This window comes from Neltuma alba, unplaced genomic scaffold, assembly GCF_004799145.2.
Source record: "Neltuma alba isolate B1F8T4 unplaced genomic scaffold, ASM479914v2 tig00010970_pilon, whole genome shotgun sequence".
Classification (NCBI taxonomy): Eukaryota; Viridiplantae; Streptophyta; class Magnoliopsida; order Fabales; family Fabaceae; genus Neltuma; species Neltuma alba.
The window spans coordinates 63,738-78,557 of record NW_021635733.1 but is presented as its reverse complement, the minus strand read 5'-3'; the positions used below and the strand labels follow the sequence as shown (position 1 = coordinate 78,557).

At 36.5% G+C, this 14,820-nt stretch overlaps 1 protein-coding gene across 2 annotated transcripts in view; it reads right to left on the bottom strand.

The window, feature by feature from the left end:
- Positions 1 to 4,707: 4,707 nt before the first annotated feature.
- LOC114760362 (LEAF RUST 10 DISEASE-RESISTANCE LOCUS RECEPTOR-LIKE PROTEIN KINASE-like 2.5) overlaps positions 4,708 to 14,820 on the bottom strand; it is a 32,675-nt gene continuing 22,562 nt past the window's right edge. For both annotated transcript variants that reach the window (XM_028949626.1, XM_028949627.1), the window contains exons 2-3: positions 6,209 to 6,250; positions 4,708 to 6,111 (exon numbers count right to left, since the gene is read on the bottom strand). In XM_028949626.1, coding sequence (XP_028805459.1) covers positions 4,955 to 5,929 — 975 coding nt within the window. In that variant the 5' untranslated portion in view covers positions 5,930 to 6,111; positions 6,209 to 6,250 and the 3' untranslated portion in view covers positions 4,708 to 4,954. The remainder of the gene's footprint in view (positions 6,112 to 6,208; positions 6,251 to 14,820) is intronic.

Below are 14,820 nucleotides of genomic sequence, written 5' to 3'. Positions count from 1 at the left end.
TCTTCGCCTCCATGATTTGTTTTTATAACAACAAATAGTAACACAAAAAAGCAGCAGTCCAATTGCTCCGCTAACACCTTTCACATATAGTAGCTAGGTAAATCAGTGGGTAGAAATGATTATGAAAGTCAACAATTTCTGCAGTACAATATGTGGTGATAGATGATGCTTGAAAACAAAGTGTTATAGAATGAATGAGAAAAGATGTTTGTGACATGAGTCTAATGATCACCTAACTCCTTTTAGCGCGGATGTCATTAAAAAAAGAAGCACACTGGTAATGCAGCATTGAAACAGAATATGGAATAGTCAATTGAAACATGAAAAATACTAGGCAAAATTGTAAAGAAAAAATATGGAGAAAAGGAGGTTTGATCCATTACCTATTATAAATTTTGGCTTCAAATTAAAGAATGTCTTGTAGCCGTGACCAAAGACAAGTCAAATTGAGGCATACATACAAAAACAAGAAAAAAAAAAAAAGTGCATATATAGCCGTCTAAAGCACTGGACTCAGTCATGCAGCTATATGATTGTGGGCATTGATGAACTAAGATTCAAACTCCTCACAATACCTCGAACAAGGTTATTTTTATTACCTATGTTTAGTAAAAAAAAATTCCTCCTAATTACAAATTCTCAATCAGAAAACAACCTCTCGTTTTTCTGTTTCCCACTTCCCAACACCATTTTCAGACTATTCTCGAAATGGCCTTATTCGTTAACTTCAATTATTCATGTTAACATCAATCTCATTACTGAATTAATGCCATTATGTCTTATAGATGATGCATACAAACACTATATATTATTAACTATTTTATAATTTAAGGAGTCACTATTTAAGTAAATCACATCAGGAAAATTCCCCACTATAATTGAGCATTAAGTATTGACTTTTTAAATCAGTGATTTTTATATTTCTATTTTTCCTATGGCATGCTTACTCATTCATTTTACCTGTTCACGGATTTATAAGGCTGAGTATGCATACTATTTTAGTGTTAAATATGACAACAATTCAAATTGGTAATTGGTAATTAAAAATCGACATCACTAAAATTTAATTGGGCCAGACTATATAACTGAGAAAAGGTGGATTACTGGTAAATCCAAACCCTACTAGCAACTAAAGTTGGGTATTTCAGCAGACCGATCACCTAGGAGCAAACAGGGTTACCAAGCGTTTTGGTTTACTTTCCTCCTACCACCATGGATTGGGCATTTATTTGATTAGCAAGGAGTTTTTCTAAGTGATCTCTAAAGTCTAAACTGCTACATTGTTGTAGCAAACTAAAAAAGTCTATGACAAGAACAGAACACCTATTTGCATGTGTCAGAGTAATGGAAGGGCCAAATAGAAGGAACAGAGAAAGAAATCATGCAGGTTAGTGTTTCTAGTTCATGCTAGTGTGCAAATAAGAAATATCCTATTAAAATATTGAAGGTGAGGATATTATTATCACTAAAATGTCCTTGAAGACATGTTCAATTACTAGATTCTTCCAGACCAAGCCATGTCAGAATAGATGTCCTAATCAATGATTTACCTTTCATTCCATGTAAATACAAATGGCAGATTTAATTCATGTTGCGTGCCACATCCAAAAGGTGATAGATGATTCAAATCCAAACTCTCCATGGAATTGCTATAATAGTACTTCAGCAGACTACAAAAAACTACGGGCTATAAGTAGTCTCCCAAGGTTTACTTGAAGGGATCATGGGAACGAGAGGCCTAAAACAAGCAGAAAAACAAAGGAAATAAAGGAAAGAAAAAGAAAAGAGAAATTGAGAAAAAGCCTCCTGTTAAAAATTTTTCAGTAAAAAAGATATAAATCAAAGTACAAGTACATGTATGTACAAAATTGCAAAATATTAATACTTTTTATGTATAAAAACTTATCAGATTTTTTTTCATCAATTAAATTTTAATGGCTATTTCCCCCAATTTTAAGGGAAAAAAGGTATACTAAATGTTAAAAAGGAATTAATTCATTGGTTTGTCTAAGTTGATGCAGGAGGTGTGTTGTTGACTGTTAATTGCGCGTTCCGCGGGGCCACAAAATAGTCCTCCCTTAAAGTTAAAGACTTGACTTGCATCTGGCCCAAAAAACAAAAAAAAAAGAATACCATAAAGTAATAGAATATACTACTTCAATATCTGAATTATTTTTTGAAAGTAAGAACATTCAAAATAATAAATATAAAAACGCATTCGTACATTTGATCAAAATCAAATGTGCAAAAATCTTCTTTTTCTCTGGAGCCCTTTAATTTAGTAATATTATTCCATTTCCATGGCTAATCTGTATATATGAATATTTTTTCAGTTTTAAATATAAGATTTATTTTGTAATGCAAGTTGCGCTATAGAATAGGTTATTATATTAATGACCAGAGAAGTACAACAATAAATTTATGGTTCAAGAAGTTCAGTTATAAATGTTTTAACCCATTTCTCGTTAACAACTTTTGCCAAGATGATATCCATCACTGGTATAATGATGCATGCCTGAGAGATGCTTGATCCTAGCTTTCTAAAGCCATTATATATGTGTCAATTGGAATCTGGCTATAGATTATTTTACTGATATTGGAAGAAGAAAAAGGATGCTAAGCAATTCACTTTTAGGAATCATAATCAGAATCTAGGGGAGAGCTTCCAAGGCCTCAATATATGGGATTTAATAATAGACACATACATTGCTCTAATAAGAGCGGTGGTGGAAATTTTGAAGAGGATGACAGTTAAAGATCATCCAACAAAATTAATACTTGAACTCCAACGTTTATTACTCAAACTTTTGTATTTGTATTTACGAGTCTTCATTTTACAATAATTTTCTTATAAGGTCCTTATTTGTCATTCTTCAAAACTTCTACTTCTCCTCTTGAATGGAAGGTTTAACTGGTTTTGATGGCATTTGCAATGAGTCTAGGTTTCCTCCTAACATTTCAATCACTCTACTCATTGTAGGTCTGTGAGTTGGAAATGTTTGCATCCACCACAAACCCACGACGGTTATTTTTTTTGTCAATATCATTTTTCTAAGTGGTGTTTGCCCCACTTCATCTCAGAACTTTGCCTCGCTCCAATTTATCATAAATAGAGTCAAGAAAATAATTCTCAATTAAGAAATAGGATTCCATAGTCACATCCTTCAACATGCCAACTATGTTTAATAACATCACTCCATAACTATAAACATCATATTTATATGAAACCCCACCTATATTTCTATTCCAAACTTCCAGTGCAAGATATCTAAGAGTCCCTGTAGCTTCTGAAAGCAAAATAATGCTTTTTTTCCTAGGACAAAGTTTATCAAGTCCAAAATCTATTATCTTAGGGCAAAAGCTTTCATCCAAAAAGATATTATGTGGCTTTATGTCAAAATGTAGAATTCGATTATTGCATCCTCTATGCAAAATTCAAGCCCTCGAGCTGTCCCAATTACGCTTTGAAACAAAATTTTCCAAGTCAAGGACAAGTCAGCTTTATTTGCCTTATTCTGAATCAACTTGTCAAGAGATCCATTGCACATGTATTCATATATGAGAGCCTTCTTCTTGCCTTCCAAACAAAATCCAAGAAGGGCAACATCATTAACATGAGAAGTTCTACTGATAGTGGTAACTTAGCTTCATTGGTAAATTCTTTCCTATTTCCTTTGGACGGATTTAAAATCTTTACAGCAACAGGACAGCCATTGAGTAGCTTACCTTTATATACAATACCATAACCATCCTCTCCCAATTTAACTCGAAAAGATTTGGTGATTTCTTGATATCTGCAAATCTATATCTTATGAGAGCCAAAGGTTCTTGGTTTTTAATAAATGCCTCAGTTGTGCTTTACCATGTCAGTAAATTGATTTAATTACATTTGTAATTTAAAAAAGTTTTATTATGCTCATTTAAATTCTTTCTTAGCAAATAGCAGCCACCCTATTCTTTTTTTTTTTTTTAACGTTGGAAATATAAAACATCAAGAACACTAAAATTATGATATAATTAATAAAATTATAATGAATCTTCCCACTTAAGTTGATGATCACATTCGCTTCTATAATACTTCTTCCCATTTAAGATGATGATGCCATAAGCTTCTACACGGCTCCTCTTATAAAAATAGTTGCATCGACCATTCTACTGGCTTAATGAACAATGCCAGCTTATCTGATGGGCTAATTGGCTAATCTGATGATGTCTTGCGTCTCACACGCATGCCCCAAATATTACCTTTTCTATTTCTCATTTTTTCCTTTGCCCGACACTCATTCTTTCTGCAACTCATCTCTCTCTCTCCCTAAATATTTTTTTTTTTAAATGAAATTGATGATAAGGTTCTTGGGGCCTGCTTAATGAGTAATTTTTTAAGGACCACGTGGAGTTTAAGGTAGCTGACGACACTATGCTCGTATGGATTGATCAAGCACAGTCAGTGCAGAAAGTAAGGGTGGTACGTTCATCCAATGTGTTTAACAAATTAAACTGACACGTGTATGGGATTAACATTTAGAGAAGTCTCGCTAGGATGAGATTTAAGTGGTTAAACAAGGACAGGATTTTAGTGGTCAAACAATTTCAGACGCTACTTGTCAATTCTTAAACTAACGTCCATTTTGACTCCTTACACAGCTTGGCCTATCTATTTGTCTAACTTCTATGATGGCAAAGAAGCTGCATAGCTTTGAGAAATTAATGAACAATCAAAATATCCTTTGACAAAAGGATAAGCTCAAGTCATGATTAACTCAGACTTATCAACAAGTCTAAAAATGTAACATGCTAAGAATAGCTCACTGGTCTTAGAGCCCTTGGCTTCATAGCCCTTGCTCCCCCCCCCCCCCCAAAAAAACCAAAAAAGAAACAATTTAGGAACGACATTTGATAACCATAAATACCATACTATGAGACCCCACCCGTACTTTTTCAGCATTTCTGAATCCTAATGTTCCTCCAGCAGCATGTGGGAAGCGCTTTGAAAACCCGAAATCTCTGTTGTGGTAGTACCAGTGGTGGAAGATTCTAGTTCTAATCTTGGAGGGGAAGGCATGACAGGTTTTGGTGGCATTTCCAATGGCTCAAATTTTCTTTCTAACATTTCAATCACCCTACTCATTGTAGGTCTTTGACTTGGAAATATTTGGATGCACCACAAACCCACAATGGTCATTCTCTTTGCAATATCATGTTCCTCCATGTTACTAGCTCCATTACATCCCAAATTGCTGTCTTGCTCAAGTTGAACATAAATATAATCTGGGAAATATTTCTCAGTTGAACAATTGGTTTCAACATTCATGTTCTTTCTCCCTCCAACCATATCTAATAGCATCATCCCATAGCTATAAACATCAGACTTATACGAAACTCCACCTATATTTCTATTCCAAACTTCTGGAGCAAGATATCCTATTGTTCCTCTGGCTTCTGAAATTGAAATGATGCTTTCTTTTTTAGGACAAAGCTTAGCAAGACCAAAATCTGAGATCTTGGGACAAAAATTTTCATCTAAAAGGATGTTATGTGGCTTTATATCAAAATGTAGAATTCGAGTGTTGCATCCTCTATGCAAATACTCAAGTCCTCGAGCTATCCCAATTGCAATTTGGTACAAATTTTCCCAAGTCAGGCATAGACTATTCTTATCTACGTTGTGAATGAACTTGTCAAGAGATCCATTGGACATAAATTCATATATGAGAGCCTTCTGTTTGCCTTCAAAACAAAACCCAAGAAGTGTAACAACATTTACATGGGAAGTCCGACTGCTGCTGGCAACCTCATTGATAAATTCTTCCTTGTTCTCTTTTGATGCCTTCAATAACTTTACAGCAATAGGGTGGCCATTGAGGAGTTTTCCTTTGTATACAGAACCATAACCACCTTGTCCTAATTTATCTCTGAAAGAGTTGGTCATTTTCTTGACATCTGCAAATTTATATCTTGTGAGAGCTAGAGAACCATGATTTCTAATGAAGGCCTCAATATTTTGTTCATCCTGAGATGTCTTGCATAATCCAATTATTTGCCTCCGTGATTTGATCTTACAAGAAAGCAGCAGTCCTATTGCTCCACTAACGACTACAGCAGTAACACCAACTGAAATGCAGAGTGGTAATGGCTTTCAGTTAATGTACTTGTCAAAAGAAACTACTATAAAGTAAGTTAAGAAAAGAACTAAGAGAAGATCTATCACCTATAATGAGTTTATTTCTTAATGCACGTCCTCCTGTTCTGGCTATTATACACAGAGAAAGCAAAGTGGGGTTAGAGACGTATTAGAACCTGTATATGAAGAAAGAACAGAACAAAGGATACGAATATAAAAAGTTATCCGACTTAGCAATGGGAAATTATGAAATGCAGATGATTGGATTAACATTACCACTAACTTTTGAGATGAGTTTTATCCTTACAGAAGCAGCAGAGTTTATATTTATCAAAACCACAGCGTTCGCAGCTTTTAACCCAGTAGTGAAAACCAAGTTCAGGTGCAATCCAATTCAAAGTAGACCCCATCTTTAAAATATCTGTTGTAAGGCTCCATCTGATGTGGTTGTATTTAGATTATACAGAAAAGAAACAGTAAAAGCGTTACGACCATCATCCTCTGTATTGTTTCTTTTGATGGCCCCACTGTACCTTCGAGTTAAGTTGACAAGTTGGCTATACTTGGGACTTGCGAGTCAATGCAACTACTTCGTTGACATCTCTAATCTCCAAAATAACCCTCAAGATTAAGTAGTTTCCAGACCAATATAATTGCCCTCATTCAGTAATCTTGCCTGGAAAAGTCATTTCCTTGTCGTTGCTATTTTTTCCCCAAAAAATTGATTTTTTATTTTAAAATAATTAATTAAAAATTTTAAATTTAAACCATCCAAGTTAAGTTTGGGTGCTCATTACTTGAGCGGTACTGCAAACACAAAGCCTTTTCATATTAAAACTCAGCTTCGCAATGCAAATCAATATGTGGCATCAGATATTTGTCAGTGGAAATGCAAAATAACACTCTTTATGGAATAAACTTTCGAGAATAATGAGTTTTAGGATTGCTATGGAAATATAATTATTTTAAAATTATAATTTTTTATTAAAAAATAAAATTATTATTGACAAATTATAAAATTTTAATGAACACCTTTAGAAATTATTATTCATTTTTTTAAAATGAAAAGTCTTCAGTACTTTTATTATATCTAAAAAATTATTAATTTTCACATCTTCCAAAAAGTTATATTTTTTTGAAAATTTTAAATGCTTCTTCTTTTTTTAATGGGAAAGAATTATTTTAAAAGTACGGCCATGCTCCGGAGGAAAGATAAGGTGACATGGAGGATTACCGGAAGGCCTCAACGAGAACAAAGGAGGCTGTAAATATCAAACTTCATGGTGCCAAGGAAAGTAAAAGCGCCAATCAGTAATGGCGGCATCACAATGACACTCCTGCGGGGCAACACCTAAATGGCCCCACTCTACCTCCCACTTGAGTTAAATATCTGGCTATGAGGTGCAAGATAAGGAAGACGTGCCAGACTGGAAATATGGAATTCCATGACTTGCAAGTCAAGGCCACTGCTTCGTTGACATCTAAAATCTCCAAAATACCCTCAAGATTAAGTATTTTCCGGACTAATAATTGCCCTCGTTCAGTAATCTTGCCTGGGAAGTCATTTTCTTTACTTTTAATTGAGTTTCACTGGAAGTGGAAACAAGCCGTTGGGGCGTTTATCGCCTTTATCTTACTGAAGGCAGTCAAATTGAACAAAGGCGTCTCTAAAGTCTAAACTAATAAAATGCAATAATCGCAGCGCAAGCGCAGCATATAGCTAAGCATAAATTTGGCGTGGCAAGTAATGAGCGAAAACTCTGAGAGGATAAAAAAGGGGAGAAGTGGAGAGGCGCTTACCGGAAGAACGGGAACGATCGGAAAGACCGGAAGAAACAGAACAGTCAAGAGGATGATGCCCATCGAGGCAATAGCAGATAAACGGAGACGTATGATTCGACCCACATCTTCCATAAGACTCCCGGCATTTTCCACAAGACCCATCGACATCATACTGCACACGAAACCCTTCACCCAAAGCTTCTTGAAGGGCTTGGATTTTATCTCGAGTGTACCCATGAGATTCTATTGAAAGCGGCACCTGAACACGATGCTTACATTTGTTCAGACCGGATAGCATGTCAATATCTACATCTTCCGAATAGAAAGCATAGTTGCGAGAATTAGAATTAGAGGTTGTTCGAGGGCGGCATGGAAATGGGATTCCCCCAGTCAAGTCGCCTGAGCAGTTGTAGAATAGGGTCACGTTCTTCACAGATGGCTCATCATAATGGAAGAGATTGAAACGGGTTCTCACAGAAGTGTTCGTCGGAAAAGAAGAACAATCATCATAGACAAAGTCTGTTCGCACCAGTTTCATCGTGGATGGCTCAATCTCTGTGACATTGAAAGTCTGTGAACCGATGTCAATTGAAGGGAAGTCATGTTCATCTTGGGGACAATCTAGCTGGAACTCAGTTCTGCCACAGTAATTTTTGTCTGACCAGAAGGGGTAATCGATATTTCCAAGTTTTCCACAAGGGGATGGTCCGCACCCCCAGTATTCCTTGTCCGGTTGAGAAAGGGAAAGTGGGAAGGATGAAAGGAAGAAGGAGAAGGCGAGGAACTGCACATAGGCCTCCATTGTTAACTCCCTGGTTGATTTATGACAGCATGCAGGCTGGGCTAGCTCAGCATTTATCAGTCACAGCTTTTGGGTCAAGGCAGACTTTGACTTCACAACAGGAGGCTGCGATCCTCTGTCATCATTCGTTTTCCTGATTTTTCAGGAACAAAACGCCTCAACCCTAAAAATCCTATCTTCCTTCACATTGCCCCCGGGGGGACAAGTCCTTCCCGTCGTTTCATATTATTATTTACTTACATTTTTTTAATACAAAAATTAGTTAACTAATTTAAATAAATTAAAAAATTAATTAAAATAGTTATTTGTAATGATTAAGTATTATTATTCTTAAAATATTTTTACTAATCAAATGTATTGAGTAGAACTATTATTATTATATAAATTATCTTAAAAAAATAAATAAATGCAAAATATACAATTAACTGAGATCTTATATTTAAAATTAAAATCAAACCTATCCAAGCTTTTATATTGAGCACGGAAAATAATATATAAAAAGTAGATGTTGACTATTCAATGCGTATTCCAGACGGCCACAGGTGAAAATGTCTTGCACATATTCGTTAGGAAGCAGCCACTCACTTTCCCCTCTCCTTTTTCAGACTATTTTCAAATTGGGCCCCTTGTTAACTTTCATTACTCATTCTAACAACAATTTTTTTTTTCAGGTATAATTCAAAATATATCCAAATCATTTTTAACTTGAAACTACTTTTTTTTTTTTTTACCAGCAAACTACTTATTCATTAAAAAAAATCTTAATACTGAAATGATACCATTAAAGTCTTATAAATTATGTATACCAAATTACCAACACTATTAATATTATTTCTATACCGATAGAATTGAAATATTTTATAATTTAATAAGAAGTCACTATTTAAGTATAATCACATTAGGGAAATTTTCAGTTGTAAATGAAGATTAAGCATTGTTTTCCTAAACGTGTGATTTTATATTTCTATTTTACCTATTACAAACTTACTCCTTTTCCCTGTTCAAAGGTTTTAAGGTTGGTTGTAGATACTGTTTTGATATAAAATATGATATCTATTCAAATTGATAATTAAATCTACCTCATTAAATTTATTTTGAACGGACAACGACCAAGAAAAGTTGGATTACTGGTAAATCAAAACCCAGCTACCAATTGAGCTGGGTACTATAGAAGACCAATCATATAGGAGCGAACAGGGCAACCAAGCCCTTGGTTTGTTTCATCATGGATGGGGTATTTATTGGACTAATAGCTTTTAATTATGTTAAGACTTTTCAACTATCAAATGTTCCCAGCGAACAAGCTAAAACCTTAATCAACAAGGTGAAAGTGAATGAACTGAAATAACATAAAGAAAAATCTAACTTCCTAAGAATGAATCATGAGTGCCTCAGAGTCTCCTTAGTGACATCGTCAGCTCTTGTTCATGGAGGGTAGTGAGTTTTTCTAAAGATGTAACAAACCAAAAAATTCTATGACAAGAATAGAACACTGATTTGCATGTCGCAGAGCAACTACAGGACCTAATAGAAGGAACAGAGAAAGAAGCCATAAGAATGAAACACATGAAGGTGAACCTCACAGTGTAGAACTAGTACACTGGGAATCGATGCAACAGAAATTGATCCAAAAAGAAATCTTGCTTTTCTCCATCATCTCTGCACGAGGTGTTGTTCCGGCCGATGGAACACCGAGGGGCACAGTCATAGAATATGGTCATGGTCACAACGGCTGTGTCGAAAGGAAACAGAGCTGGGTCAAAAGAACTGTTGGTGAAACTGAAAGAACAGTTGTCGTAGTTTGGGGTGTCCCTTCACACCATTTGACGATATAACGAGAGGGATCGAAACTATATAGTGGATTCCTCACGTTAGAGAATGAGTGTCTAGTGGTGTTTTTGATAACCACTTATCGTAACAGTTAAAAGGAAACAGAGGATGAGGAGAAGAGACAGAACCTAATGGAATTAAAATAATTATGTAAAAAAAAATTAAATCTAAACTATATAAATCTCATCTGGACAATCCAGTTAGGATGAGCTCTGAATACTTATCTTTAAAATGAGCACCTAAACTTGTTCTAAATGTAATGGAATTTCTTACCCTTTTTTCTTTTTTAAATTTTCAATGCCATGTAACTTGGTTGTTTAGTTCAGCTCTCTTTTGGTACGTCCTACTCTGCATAATACATTATGTAAAACCTATATCAAACTATTAAACCATACTGAATCTCATCTCTTTCATCATTTTCATCATAACACGGACACACTACTCTTCCTATAATATAAAATTAGCTCCATTAGATTAAAATCTTTATTTATTCGATCTTATTCGTAAAATTTAGCGAGCTTAAATGAGTTAGACCATAAGATCAAATTTGAATTAACAACTCTACTAATAAAAACACAGCAACAACAACATCGTCAAGATATAAAGTTCATATTTTGGTGATTCCTAAAACGTGGTGCCCAATGATTATTTAACACATAGCTGCCTCTTCTTTTTTAATTTATTTTTCCTAAATGTCCTATTCTGCATATTATAATATGCTAAACCAACCAATTCAATTAATATATGAAAGGGGAAAGCTACCTAACCTGTTTAAGAAAATCAAACGCTACCATCCAAAACAAATTAGGATCATCATTTTGTGAAGCTCAGAAGAAGAAAACATACTCTGTTGTGACTGCAACAAGGGTTTTGGTGTTGGTGCCTCTACTGGGTCATCAGGAAAACAAGACCCACGCTGTTCATAACTTTGATTAGGACAGAAACATGTGAACCTACCAAAACTATTATCGTACCCACATCTCCCACCTGAAATTTTGCAATCTTCACACTGCCCTTCTTCTGTCAGTTCCCATTTAACCTCAAAACCTTGACCTATAATATGACTAGGATCTTCAGGATCCTCCATGAAACTTCTCGCTGCCTCCCCAAAAACAGGAACTGTAATACTAATTTTGCATCCCAGAGTGCTCCAGTTGAACCATTTGTCGCTGATCAGCATAAAGTATGCTTTGCGAGGATTACCATTTATGGGGCAGTCAAATGTCATGTTAGTCGATAGATTCACAGGAGGAGGCGTGTAGTCCAAAAATTCACAGTCGTATAATATGGTAGAGTTTACATTATTGGAAGTGTAGTTGAAGAAAGCATAACAGAAGGTGATGTTGTTGAATTCAGTCGGACAGTCGGTGCCCCACAAATCCATGCTTGTTATTTTAAGAGTTCTTGTGGTTGAATTGACATCGATGACATTAAAATTCTGGGACGCGATGTTCATAGTAACATTGTCTCCTTCACAATCCCGCTTGAAGTTTGCATGCCCGCAATACTCAAGCCGCGAACCGAACCAGAATGGGTAACTAAGGTTGGTGAAGTTTCCGCAGTTAAATAGCTCGCAAGCTTAGTACCGTTCATCAGCAATGGCGAACTATTCTGGGAACAAGAGAATGAAGAAGAGGAAGGTCTTGAAGAGGAGAAGTTGAGAGGGAAGAACACAATTAGGATGACCCATGTACGGTATGATTGCAACGAAGCCCTGTGTTTGAAATGGCCAATAGCGATGACGGGAATATAATTAAATCAAAGTCAAACTATAAACCCTTCATGTAATGGGCCTCATGAGGCTCGATGAAGATGGCTCTGACTCCTTGAGGGCACACGAATTGCAGACGGCTCATATATCCATTAGCTTCACACCCACTGGTTTGGATTAATACGAATATTATGAATGACACAGAAAACGTGAACCTTAGACCATTCCATGTACAAGACTGGACTTTCATATAACATTACGGAGTATGACCAAATAATAATAATTAAAAAAAAGAGAGCATGAGGGGTGATTTTAAGACGAAGGTTGATGGAAGAGATGAAGGGTTATCTCTGTTGATAATTACTTGAAACAATTATTTCCCACTTAAAATACTGTGTTATTAAACAAAACGAGTTTTATATACAAGCGGTCCATCAAATGGCGTGGCAAGTAATAAGCGAAAACTCTGAGAGGATAATAAAGGGGAGAAGAGGAGAGGCGCTTACCGGGAGAACCGGAACGATCGGAAGGAGGGGAAGAAACAGAACAGTTGAGAGGATGATGCCCATCGGGGCAATAGCAGATAAACTGAGACGCATCATTCGACCCACATCTTCCATGAGACTCCCAGCATTTTCCACAAGACCCATCGACGTTATACCACACACAAAACCCTCCACGCAAAGCTGCATGAAGGGCTTGGCTTTTATCTTGAGAATACCCATCATACTCTATTGAAAGCGGCACCTGAATGCGATGCTTACATTTGTTAAGACCGTGCTGGAATAGCATGTCAGTATGGACATCTTCCGAATAGAAAGCATAGTTGCGAGAATTAGAATTAGAGCTTGTCCAAGGGTGGCATGGAAATTGGACTTCCCCCGTGGATTCCTCTGAGCAGTGGTAGAACAGGGTCACGTTCTTCACAGATGGCTCATCATAATGGAAGAGATTGAAACGGGTGCTCACAGAAGTGTTCGTCGGAAAAGAAGAACAATCATCATAGACAAAGTCTGTTCGCACCAGTGTCATCCTGTACGTGGATGAGTCAATCTGTGTGACATTGAAGGTCTGTGAATCGATGTGAATGGAAGGGAAGTTATCTTCATCTTGTGGACAATCTAGCTGGAACCCAGGTCGGCCACAATAACTTTTGTCTGACCAGAAGGGGTAATCGATATGTCCAAGTTTTCCACAAGGGGATGGTCCGCACTCCCAGTATTCCTTGTCCGGTTGAGAAAGGGAAAGTGGGAAGGATGAATGGAAGAAGGAGAAGGCGAGGAACTGCACATAGGCCTCCATTGTTAACTCCCTGGTTGATTTATGACAACATGCAGGCTGGGCTAGCTCAGCATTTATCAGTCACAGCTTTTGGGTCAAGGCAGACTTTGACTTCACAATGGGAGGCTGCGATTCTCTATCACATTCATTTTCCTGATTTTTCAGGAACAAAACTCCTCCATCCGTTCGGTACGAGAGAAATGGAAGGAAAGGAAGAGAGGGACAAATTTTAATGAGTTTGTTTTAAAAAATTAAAGAAGTGAGATTAGAAAATTTTGATAAAAGGAAAATATAAAATAAAAGAGTAATTAAAATTAGTTAAAAATATTTTTAATCTCACTTTTTAAATTTTTTAAAATCAGCTTATCAAAATTTTTCTCTCTTCCCCTTTTCTCCATTTCCTTCGTGCCAAGCAGACCCTAAAAATCCTCTTAATCCTAAAAATTTACTGTGAAAGGGAAACGAAAGAAAAGGGGCTTCCATTTGGGAGGGATTCCGAGGGGAGGAGAGTGGCGTGGTAAGGAAGGAGAAATGGGAGGAGGGGCGGTAAATTGGTAACTGTGACTTGTGAGGGGGAGAGTGAAAGTCTTTGAAAAAATTTCATAGAAAGAGGGAGGGCGGGAGAGGATGAAGAACCTGGTTCTCAAAAGTAATGAAAATAATAGAAAGAGGGTGACATGTGGGCTGATACATGAGATCAAAAATGTTTGAGCTGTCAAAATTCTATTGGCCAGTACATAAATAAGGCGGTAAATTGGGTGTATGTGAGAATTTTTCTGGTTTACTTGTACCCCGTTCAATCATGTTGGATTGGGTATTTATTTGATTAGCAAGGAGTTTTTCTGAGTGATCGCTAAAGATGTAACAGATCAAAAAAGCCATTGACAAGAACAGAACACTGATTGGCATGTGCAGAGCAATTGAAGGGCCAAATAGAAGGAACAGAGAAAGAAACCAAATTTGCAAAAGTAGGACACGCCAAGTCCCAAGGCCCGTCTGCACGATAACATGATAATTGAGACCTATCATCTTTCATCCCACAGGCTCCTCCAGATTCCAAGCATTTTTCAGTCATCCTCGTCTGCAATATACTACATATTAAATCCTTTTATCGAAAGTCACCTTCAGCGATTCAATTCCACCCAAAGAATTCACAGTGACACCCACGTAACTGGCACCTGAAGTTGAACCAGTTCTGGGAATTGAGGCGAGAAATTGATCCAAAAAGAAAGCTTGCTTTTCTCTGTCATCCCTGCACGTGATGTCGCTCCGGCCAATGAAAAACCCAGGGAC